The 12,006-nt window shown below is 51.3% G+C and overlaps 2 protein-coding genes across 2 annotated transcripts in view; one reads left to right on the top strand and one right to left on the bottom strand.

The window, feature by feature from the left end:
* The window catches only part of LOC309684387 (olfactory receptor 14A16-like), a gene marked incomplete at both ends in the record, with an annotated part of 210,076 nt that overhangs the window by 62,051 nt on the left and 136,019 nt on the right, over positions 1-12,006 (top strand). The gene's annotated exons all lie outside the window — the stretch shown is intronic.
* Positions 9,806-12,006, bottom strand: part of LOC309684396 (olfactory receptor 14A16-like) — a gene marked incomplete at both ends in the record, with an annotated part of 42,551 nt that continues 40,350 nt past the window's right edge. The window contains one exon of the mRNA XM_082500319.1: positions 9,806-10,596. Coding sequence (XP_082356445.1) covers positions 9,806-10,596 — 791 coding nt within the window. The remainder of the gene's footprint in view (positions 10,597-12,006) is intronic.

Raw genomic sequence — 12,006 nt, 5'->3', positions numbered from 1 at the left:
CTTCTGGCTCTTCCTGGGCATCTACCTGGCTGCCCTCCTGGGAAACGGCCTCATCATCACCACCATCGCCTGCGACCACCGCCTCCACACCCCCATGTACTTCTTCCTCCTCAACCTCTCTGTTCTTGACCTGGGCTCCATTTCCACAACTCTCCCCAAAGCCATGGCCAATTACCTCTGGAACACCAGGGCCATCTCCTATGCAGGATGTGCTGCTCAGGTCTTTTTGTTCGGCTTTTTCATGTCAGCAGAGTTTTCTCTTCTCACCATCATGGCCTATGACCGCTACGTTGCCATCTGCCATCCCCTGCACTACAGGACCCTCCTGGGCAGCAGAGCTTGTGTCCGCATGGCAGCAGCTGTCTGGGGCATTGTTTTTCCCTATGCTGTGCTGCACACGGCCAATACATTTTCACTGCCCCTCTGCCAGGGCAATGCCCTGCACCAGTTCTTCTGTGAAATCCCCCACATCCTCAAGCTCTCCTGCTCTCATTCAGACTACCTCAGGGAAGCTGGGCTTCTGGTAGTTAGCATCTTACTAGGATTCATTTGTTTTGCTTTTATTCTTTTTTCGTATGTGAAGATCTTGAGGGCTGTGCTGAGGATGTCCTCTGAGCAGGGACGGCACAAAGCCTTTTCCACGTGCCTCCCTCACCTGGCTGTGGTCTCCCTCTTTGTCAGCACTGCCATATTTGCCTATCTGAAGCCCCCATCTGTCTCCTCCCCATCCCTGAACCTGTTGGTGTCATTTCTATACTCAGTGGTGCCTCCAGTAGTGAACCCTCTCATCTACAGCATGAGGAACCAGGAGCTCAAGGATGCCCTAAGGAAATGGATCACTGGTTTCTTTTCAGAAGCAGAAATGAACTGCCCATCTTGTTCTGCATATCACTCATAATGTAACTCATTACAGGCCCAGACTCTCTTTGGTAGAGTTTTTCCTTTTGTGTCTTTGGTGTTTGGATTTCATGGTTGTATGAATGCTGTCAACAAAAGACCAGAGCCATCCTTTATCCTTTTTCGATGTCAGCATCTGCCTGTCTTGTGTGAGGCAGAGACTTTCTGTAAATAAGGAGCTGCTCTCTCTGTGTGTTTAAACAAAATAAAGGGCCCTGCACTGACTTGTTTGTCTGAGACCCATTCTCCAAGATGTTCTCTATAGCTGCAGGGGCCTCATCTGTGTGCTGAGGTGGAGGGGGCAGGAGCCATCTGAGCTGGGTCTGCCTCCCAGCCTGACCAGCATGGCCCTGGGCACCACAGCCCCCGGCTCTGCAGAGCCGCACCACCAGCTCGGGGGCTGTGGGACGCCTGGGGAGGGGGTGCAGGAACGGCTGGCCAGGCCAGCACGGATGAGCTCTCTCGGGAAAAGGCTCTGAGGGGAGATGGGCTGTGGCGGGAGAAGAGCAGGGCACTGTGTGTGTGCAGGGCAGCCATGGCAAGAGGAACCCTTACCTGCGGTGGGGCAGCTCGGGGCAGGCTGCCTGTCCCTGGGGCCAAAGGACCTTCCTGAGGGTGCCCTGGGCCAATTCTCTCATGCCATCCTGGGAGGACATTTGGCAGCTGGGGCTGCAAGCTGCCTGGGGTGGAGGTCTCCTCAGCATGCCGGCTGGGTGGACAGCCTCACTGGCCTGCACATCCTGCTGTGGGACCAGTCCCAATGGGGCTGCTCTGCTGGTCTGTGCTGGGGAGAGGGCAGGAGATAGCCAGGTTCAGGGAGTGTCTGGGCTGGTGGGGATGGGAAGTGCCCCAGAGAGGACAACCCCAGGGAAGAGCTGAAGTGTGGGAGTGTGCAGGGTGGGGACACACAGCAGTGTCCTGGCACAGCCGGGCTCCTGCGAGAGACATGATGGACCAGACGAGCGGGGTCTGGGCTGTGCCTGTGCCCACTGGACACCCCGGCGAGGTTGCCCCAGGGCCATCATCACAGAATCACAGTATCACAGAAACTCCTATATTGGAGAAGACCTGTAAGATCACACAGTCCAATCATTAAAACCTGTCAAACCTGATCTCCTATGACAAGGTGACCCACTTAGTGGTGGAGGGAAAAGCTGTGGATGTTATCTACCTGGATTTCTGCAAGGCTTTTGACACCGTTTCCCATAGCATTCTCCTGGAGAAACTGGCTGCTCATGGCCTGGATAAGTGTACTCTTCGCTGGGTAAAAAACTGGCTGGATGGCCGTGTCCAGAGAGTGGTGGTAAATGGAATTAAATCCAGTTGGTGTCAAGTGACAAGTGGTGTCCCCCAGGGATCGGTGCTGGGGCCCGTTCTCTTTAAGATCTTTATCAATGATCTGGATGAGGGGATCGAATGCACCTTCAGTAAGTTCGCAGACGACACTAAGCTAGATGGGCGTGTTGATCTGCTTGAGGGTAGATTGGCTCTGCAGAGGGATCTGGACAGGCTGGACAGATGGGCAGAGGCCAATGGTATGAGGTTCAACAAGGCCAAGTGTCGGGTCCTGCACTTGGGTCACAACAGCCCCATGCAGCGCTACAGACTGGGGGCGGAGTGGCTCGAAAGCTGCCTGGCAGAAAAGGACCTGAGGGTGTTGGTGGACAGCCGGCTGAGCATGAGCCAGCAGTGTGCCCAGGCAGCCAAGAAGGCCAACACCATCCTGGCCTGCATCAGGAATAGTGTGGTGAGCCGGACTAGGGAAGTCATCATCCCCCTGTACTCGGCACTGGTGAGGCCTCACCTCGAGTACCGTGTTCAGTTTTGGGCCCCTCACTATAAGAAGGACATTGAGGTGTTGGAGCGTGTCCAGAGAAGGGCTACAAAGCTGGTGAAGGGTCTGGAGGACAAACCTTATGAGGAACGACTGAGGGATCTGGGGTTGTTTAGCCTGGAGAAGAGGAGGCTGAGGGGAGAGCTTATCACCCTCTACAACTACCTGAAAGGAGGTTTTAGAGAGATGGGAGCTGACCTCTTCTCCCTGGTGACAAGTGATAGGACAAGAGGAAATGGGTTCAAGTTATGTCAGAGCAGGTTTAGATTGGATATTAGGAAGCATTTTTTCACTGAAAGGGTTATTAAACATTGGAATAGGCTGCCCAGAGAGGTGGTGGATTCACCATCCCTGGAGGTGTTTAAGAAAAGGGTAGATGAGGTGCTTAGGAACATAGTTTAGAAGTGGTGGTGTTTTTATCAGGGTAGGTTAACGGTTGGACTTGATGATCTTAAAGGTCCCTTCCAACCTCACTAATTCTATGATTCTATGATTCTATGATTACCCTAACACAGACAAGCCCATCACTAAACCATGTCCCTCAGCACTATAATTACATGACCCTTAAACACCTCCAGGAATGAGGACTCCACCACCGCCCTGAGTAACGCATTCCAATGCCTGATGACCCTTTCAATAAAGAAATTATTCCTAATATCCAGTTGAAACTTTCCTTGGTGCAAATTGAACCATTTCCTCTTGTTCTAACACCTGTTACCTGACAGAACAGGTGGACCCCCACCTCTCTGCAACCTCCTTTCATATCGTTTTAGAGAGCAATAAGGTCTCCCCTCTGCCTCCTTTTCTCCAGGCTAAACAACCCCGGTTCCCTCAGCCACTCCTCATAAGACATGTGCTCCAGACCCCTCACCTGTTTCGATGCCCTTCTCCGGACATGCTCCAGTGCCTCAATGTCCTTCTTGTGGTGAGGGCCCCAAAACTGAACACAGCACTCCAGATGCGCCCTCCCCAGTGCCCAGTACAGGGGGAAAATCAGGACTACACTAGTCCTGATACAGGCCAGGATGATGGTGGCCGCCTTGGCCACCTGGGCACACTGCTGGCTCACATTCAGCTACTGTCAACCAACAGAGGTCCCTCTCTGATGAGCAGCTTTCCAGACATTCCTTCCCAAGCCTGTAGCATTGGCGGGGGTTGTTGTGGCCAAAGTGTGAGATGCGGCAATTGGCCTCATTGAAACTCCTACAGTCTGCCTTGGCCCATGGGTCCAGTCTGTCCGAATCCCTCTGCAGAGCCTCCCTACCCTCAGGCAGATCAACACTCCCACCCAGCTTGGTGTCATCCACAAACTGACTGAGGGTGCGCTCCATCCCCTCATCCCGATCATTGATAAAGAGGTTAAACAGGACTGGCCCCAGCACTGAGCCCTGGGGGACACCACTCCTGACCGCCCGCCAACTGCAATTAACTCCGTTTACCACCACTCTCTGGGCACGGCCTTCCAGCCAGTTTTTTACCCAGCAAAGCGTGTGCCCATCCGAGCCATGAGCAGCCAGTTTCTCCAGGAGAATGCTGTGGGAAACAGTGTCAAAGGCTTTACTAAAGTCCAGATAGACAACATCCACAGTTTTTCCCTCATCCACTGAGCGGGTGACCACGTTGTAGAAGGAGATCAGGTTAGTCAAGCAGGACCTGCCTTTCACAAATATCTTTGATAATGTGGAACTGAGTTCCACCTGTCTGTATCAGATTTTATCCCACAGTGAGGGACTGCAAAACTAGAAAGGGCTACTGCAAATGTGCCAAGAGAATTAGAAAAAGCCATGAATGAGGGCAGGCAGTATGACAGCCTTAGAGGAAGAAATCAAATTATTATCAAAAATGGTAATATAGAATGGCTTAGCTCTAGAGCACCTTTTAGAAGTACAGGACAGAGTAGGTGCGTTCTTGAATAAGAGCTGCTGGGGTTTTTATGTCAGTCAAGACCAGAAAAACAAAACTGAGTGAAACAAGAGAAAGACTCATTTAAAAATATTACACGAAATAGGGAAGCTATCTCCCCTAAATCTCTTTGGGTGGCTAACCTCTTGGCTCCCAGACTTAGGAACAGGACTGTGAACTGAAAGGATTTGGGTTGTTGTATTCACTCTCTTGTTTTGCTTTCTAATTAGATGGGTGTGTATTACCTTATGAACTTGACTTACAACTTAAATAATGAAGAGTATAGTGTGACCCTGACGGTGAAAGGAAAAGGAGGGACTGTTAGGAAAATCTCATTCCCGAACTATTGTAACAATTACATTTTAGAGTATGAAATTGTATGAACTTTCTTAAGATATACAGCATTTCTATTGCGTACTGCATAGCCATGGTTCAGTCAGCATGACTACAGGACCCAGCTCATTGTCGGGAGGAGAAGACAGCCCCCAGCCTGAAGAAGAAAGGATACTCCAGCACTGCGCGGATGACGCCAGCCTCCCAGCCCCTCTGACACCCCTGTGAAACCCTCCCCTCATCTGGCATCAGAGATAAGGAACTGCAGCAAGACCGACTCCAGGGACGTCTCCATTAGGAGAGCAGCAGGTGGATGATGATGCCACAGCATGAGAGTTGCTTTGCCAAACAGCAGCCTGTGTGTGCGTGTTAAGTAGCGATCACTCAAATTGTGTTGTACCTGAATGCTCTAAAGGTATAAGAACCATGTGTGAAACTGCATTTGGGGTGTCCCAATTTGACTGGGACCACTCGTGCTCGTGAACAGAGAATCACTCGTGTAATTCCATACTTTGTGTCCCTGTCTCTCTCCTGGGACAGCATGGGCAGTTGGAAAGTTTTCATGATGTTATCCTCGAAGGCCGAGAATTGTCCCCAGGGGTGGCCCAGAAGGCACTTGACTGCCTTTATGGTGCTGTCCTCCCAGGCAATGATCGTTCAGGAAGGACTCTGACTGAAACCATGACTCGAATACGACTGCCTCAAGAACATGAGAGCGATGTGCCATCCTCCCCTATGCAAGATGGTCCCCCTTTCAAGCCCAGTCGAAAGGAACGGGTGGTTTGCAAACTCTTTTGGGCAAGGATTTCAGATGCTTGTGCAATGCCTCACACAGCTGTGGCCTGGGCACTCATAGACAACACATACCTGATCATTTCCATAGTGTCAGTGTCAGTGTGTGTGCCTTCGGAAACCATGCACGTGCTAACAAGCAATGGGATTTGGGTGAGTGGCGTGTATGTACAGTGAATATGAACTACAAATTTATACCCTTGTGAAGGCAGGATTTCAAAAGTTTCAAGCAAAGTCCTTACTGTCAAAAATGCTGAGTTTATTTTTTCTAAGGTAAGAATAACCTAGACTTTTTTTGTTTTAAATAAATGCCCTCTGTCCCCCCTTCCACTCTTCCTTGCCCAGCAAGACTGCAACCTGCTGCCTCCTGTTCTGCGGGTCGTGAGCCATCCATTGCAGAACGGCCTTGAACACGGCCTCTTCTTTCCCACGGAGCTCCTCCTTCTGCAGGACGCACAGGAGGTCATTGACGGAGAGCTCCAGAAACTCTCTCGACACTCTGGTCACCCTTTCCAAGTGATGGGGGATGAACGCGTGGGCTGCTTCCCGCAGGTCAATAATAAAGTCAATAATAAAGGCAGTAGTAATACTCGGTGAATCTCCAGATGCCGACGCAGTTCTCCAAGCACAGCTGGGACTTTAAGAACTCACAGCACAGTCTGACAATGCCCATGACGTTGAACTGGTTGGCCGCTATCAGCAAACGTTCAACGTTGTCGGCCGTGACCGGTACTGTGCCGGTGTAGGCGTACTCGATAATGAGCCGAATCATTTCAGGTGGAGTGCCGGGGATTTTATAGACATCGTTCCCGGCATTGCTCCAGTGGGTGGAAAACAAAGCCCTTTTCAGGGCTTTTTTCAAAGCAAAGCAGTGCTGGGGGAAAAGCATCTTTCTGCATTAAACCCGGACCCCGTTATCCCCTGTGCCTCCTTCCCGGGGCACCAATTTGGGCACACGCAGTAGCCACGCTGGGAGGCTGTGGGGTTTATTAATTCATGTGTTACGAGCCGGTTGTTTTAACAAGGAGTCACCGCCTCCGGCTGTGCACAGAGAGCCACAGGGCCAGTGCCCCCGTTGCTTCAACAAGACCAACAGAGAATGGCGCTGTGTGGGGAAGGAACACCTCCCGCCCCACGGCAGACAAGCCCGGGTGGCCACGCTCCAGCCCTGCACCGCATCTGGGGGTTCGTCAGGCACCGCTTCCAGTGCTGCTGTGATATCTTGGGTTGGGGATGAATTCCAGTGTCCAAGGAGGCACCAGGACTATGGGGAAGTGCTGGAAAAGAGGTTCAGTGCCGAGGGAAGCACTGGAGAGACACTAAGGCAGCGTGACACAGCCTGGGAAATGCTGTGTGTCCCCATCCCCTCTTGTTCCAAGCACTGACCTGAACTATTGACTGCAGCTACAGAGGATGTTCTTGTGAGCACTGAACTCAATGCCACCCACGCTGAGAACCACATCGCAGAGTCTCTCCTCCAGGCAAAGTTCACTGAAGGCGGTGCAAAGCACAGCACTCATCTTCCTCTCCCTGGGTGAGGATGAGTGTCGCTGGGAGCCAAGCTATCGCCCACGTCACAGCCTGTGGCAGTGGAAAGTGCTTCTCCTGGAGGTGCTACAGCGCTTTGTCCGTGCCCTCCCTCCAATATCGTCTCCCAACCCCTGCCTGTCTGGTGGCTCTGGAATGTGCCCCAAAGTGAAATCACAGGCGCAGGGGTGACCCGGGACCGGCTGTGAGCCCCCGTGCAGCTGGCGCTTTACCTCCATATTGATTCATGGGTGGTGGCAAATGCTCTGTGGGGGTGGTTACAGCAGTGGGAACAGAGCAACTGGCAGTGCAGAGGTAGACCCATCTGGGCTGCTGAACTGTGGCAAGACATTGCTGCCCAGATAGAGAATCTGGTTGTGAAAGTACATCGTGTAGATAACCACGTGCCCAAGGGTCAGGCCACTGAGGATCATCAAAACAACCAGCAGGTGGATCAGGCTGCTAAGATTGAAGTGGCTCAGGTGGACATGGACTGGCAACGTAAGGGTGAACTATTCATAGCTTGGTGGGCCCATGACGCCTCAAGCCATCAAGGAAGAGATTGCGACATATAGATGGGCTAGTGACCAGGGGGTGGACTTGATCACGTTCACTATTGCACAGGTTATCCACGAATGTGAAACGTGTGCTGCATTTAAGCAAGCCAAGCGGTTAAAGCTTCTTTGATATGGAGGACGTTGGCTGAAATATTAATACGGGGAGGCCTGGCAGATTGGTTCTATCACACTCCCTCAAACCCGCCAAGGCAAGCGCCACGTGCTCACAACGGTGGAAGCAAACACCGGACGGCTGGAAACACACCCTCTACCCCATGCCACCGCCGTGAACAACTATCCTGGCCCTTGAAAAGCAAGTCTGATGGCGACATGGCACCCCAGAGAGAATTGAGTTAGACAGTGGGACTCATTTCCAAACAGCCTCATAGACACCTGGGCCAAAGAGCATGGCATTGGGCGGGTGTATCACATCCCCTACCATGCACGAGCCTCTGGGAAAATGAAACAATACAACGGACTGCTATAAACTACACTGAGAGTCATGGGGGTGGGACCTTCAAAAGTCGGGATACACATTTGGCAAAGGCCACCTGGTTAGGTAACATTTGAGGATCTGAATATGTTCGGGAAGACAGTCTGGGTTATTCCTGACACAAGCAAAGGCAAAACTATCTGTGGGATTGCTTTATTTTAAGGCCCTGAGTGCACTTGGTGGGTGATGCAGGAGGATGGGGATGATCGATTTGTTCCTCAAGGGGATTTGATTTTGGTGAGAATGTCCAATGAATCAAATGATATGATATTTATTGTTAAATTACCACTGTATGTCATCACTGATACAGTTGCTATATGCTCTATCTATGGCATTGCAGTGAAAGTGACCTAAATTAATGAAGAATGAACTTTGATGAAACTGAGCAAAGTGCAGAAGTGATGAAAACAGAAGTGGCTGCAGCAACTGGCACTCGGGAATTGTCTTGAGATCGACATCTTCAACCCACAGATGATGGGCATGGGCCCTGCCGGCTACACCAGCTGCGAGCTCCAGATGCAGCACGCAACAATTCAACACCACACACCACGTCTCCTGCCGGGAAAGACAGTTACAACAAATGGAGCCCAAAGTCATGGACTAAATGAACTCAAGGGACATTTCAGTGGGATGGCCCATGGACTAAGGGAATGATATCTGTGTGCATATACACATATATGAAAGACAGGAAAATGGTGGTGATTTATGGAAAAGTGTAAGACTTGGGCATGAGGTAGATGGTATAGAATAAGGGGCAGACGCTGTCCTGGTTTTGCCTGGGATAGAGTTAATATCCTTCCTGGTAGCTGCCGTGTTTTTGATTGACTATGAGAATAACATTGTTAACTCATATTGTTTTAGTTGTTGCTGAGTGATGCTTATATTAAGTCACGGACATTTTCAACTTCCCGTAGAAGGTGGGGGGGCACAGACAAGACAAGCTGGCCAAAGGAATATTCCATCCCATAGACGTCATGCTCAGTATATAAATGGGAGTTGGCTTGGGGGAAGGAATCGGTGATCACTTCTCTGGACAGGCGGGGCAAATGATCATTGGGTGTTGACAGTAATATATTTTGCATCACTTTATTCTATATATGCTTATTATTATTATTATTATTATTATTATTATTATTATTATTATTGTTGTTGTTGTTGTTGTTACTGCTACTGCTTTTATTTTCTGTTACTGTTCTATTAAAAAATATTTATCTCCGCCCATGTTTTGTTTCTCCCTGTTTTTGCCTTTTCTCGCTATTCTACTTGAGACATCCCGTTTCATTTAAGAGCTGTTACCAGACCGGCCAGATCTGACTCAGTGTTGTGCAAGGGTCAGACACAGTAGGATCAAGCCTCAGAATAAGTAGTATAAACCCAGAAAAATATCAATCAGCAGGATTATGACAAGAGAAAAATTAGGCTCCTGATCTAAGATAAACTCTGGGCAATGTGCTGAGAAGGGGCGGCAGGTTATTGTCGGTGAAACAGCCTCCATTGGGTCAGTTTCGATAGGGCATGCTTGAGCTCCTGGTTCCTCATGCTGTAGATGAGGGGGTTCACTGCTGGAGGCACCACCGAGTACAGAAATGATACCACCAGGTCCAGGGATGGGGAGGAGATGGAGGGGGGCTTCAGGTAGGCAAACATACCAGTGCTGATAAAGAGGGAGACCACGGCCAGGTGAGGGAGGCACGTGGAAAAGGCTTTGTGCCGTCCCTGCTCAGAGGGGATCCTCAGCACCGCCCTCAAGATCTGCACATAAGACACCACAATGAAAACAGAACACCCAAAGGCTAAACAGACACTAACCACCAGAAGCCCAGCTTCCCTGAGGTAGGAGTGTGAGCAGGAGAGCTTGAGGATGTGGGGGATTTCACAGAAGAACTGGTCGAGGGCATTGCCCTGGCAGAGGGGGAGTGAAAATGTATTGGCCGTGTGCAGGAGAGAATTGAGGAACCCACTGCCCCAGACAGCTGCTGCCATGCGGACACAAGCTCTGCTGCCCAGGAGGGTCCCGTAGTGCAGGGGATGGCAGATGGCAATGTAGCGGTCATAGGCCATGACGGTGAGAAGATAAAACTCTGCTGAAATGAAGAAGCCAAACAGAAAGACTTGAGCAGCACACCCTGCATAGGAGATGGCCCTGGTGTTCCAGAGGGAATTGGCCATGGCTTTGGGGAGAGTGGTGGAGATGCAACCCAGGTCCAGAACAGAGAGGTTGAGAAGGAAGAAGTACATGGGGGTGTGAAGGCGGTGGTCACAGGCGATAGCGGTGATGATGAGGCCGTTTCCCAGGAAAGCAGCCAGGTAGATGCCCAGGAAGAGCCCGAAGGTCAAGAGCTGCAGCTCCCGAGTGTTTGCACATGCCAGGAGCAGGAACTGTGTGATGGAGCTGCTGTTGGACATTTGCTGCTTCTGGGCAGGGGGACATGGTCGAGGTCTGTTACCAGAGATTTTCCTAAGGAAAATGAAAGCCATTTCCCATAGACTTTGCCCCTCCTGTAATACGCCCTTTTCCTTTTCCAGGAGACATTCCACAGCTTCCTGACTCGAGCTCTGGTTTACTCTTGCTGATTGTGCTGTGAGGAGGGAAGAGTTCCTGGGAAGAGTGAGGACCGGGGTCCGTGCCGATGTTCTGCCTGTTCTGATGGAACCACCTACAATGCAGAAGGGCTTGTCAGCATCTGCACATGCATTGCTAAGGAACCAGGATGGCAGAAGGCAGTTGGAGAGGCTTTGGGTATTTTACAGCTCCCCCACCTCCCCTGGGCACTGTTCTGGGATGTCAGAAACCCTCAGCATTTCTGCTGCACTCCAGGAGAACAGAGTTAGTGCTGTGCGACGTGAGGATTGCCTGGGGCAGAGAGCAGAGTCAAGGGAGATGGTTTGTCCCTCCATCTTGCACCGTCATGAGATGGAGGGGGATTCCCTCTTCTATTATGCCATCAGACAGTGCTGAGAGCAGAAGGATCCATCTCAGACTATGAAATGTCTCACCCTTTCTCAAGGTCTCAGCAGCCCACCTCTAGCCAAGGACACACACGGCTCATTTCACCCACCCAACAGCATTTCCTCAGTCACAGAGTCTCTGTGTTTCTCTGTGGGGCTTTCCGGTAACACAAAGGTGCTATGGGACAGGTTGGCATCCTGGAGGGCAGCTCACAGCTTCCATGGACACCCAAAGGACATACCCAATTTATGGGATCTCAGTGAGAGAAAATGGACTCCTTCCCCACCCCCACAGCCTGCATTGCCCACAGCCCCACAGGTCAGAGGAAAGCTGGGACACTGGTTCCCATGGACACACCGGCAGGAGTGGAAGAAGATCAGTGTGGGACTCTGCAGCTGAAATTCCCATCCCCAAGTACGCTGACAGCAATAAAAAGATAACTTTAAAGGAGACACATGAAGAAACCAGGAGACATCCCATGAGGGTCTGACTGGGCGAGGCACGGGGAGAGGCAGCCGGGCACTCAGGACAGCATTACCCTCACCCTGCTGGGCACGCCACCACCCAGACACTGATCATGCAGGGCAGGTGCCCTCAGCCCCACCGCTGGGCAGCAGCAATGGGGCACGTGGCAGGAGGGATGCCCCTCGCCTCTCCTGCTGCTCTGCCGGGCACAGAGCTGACTCCCACCCCAGAGCCCATGGCCGTGAGGGCTGAGGGC

The sequence above is a fragment of the Vanellus vanellus genome (assembly GCF_965231255.1).
Source record: "Vanellus vanellus genome assembly, contig: HAP1_SCAFFOLD_70, whole genome shotgun sequence".
NCBI classification, from domain to species: domain Eukaryota; kingdom Metazoa; phylum Chordata; class Aves; order Charadriiformes; family Charadriidae; genus Vanellus; species Vanellus vanellus.
This window is presented reverse-complemented; position numbering and strand designations above follow the sequence as displayed.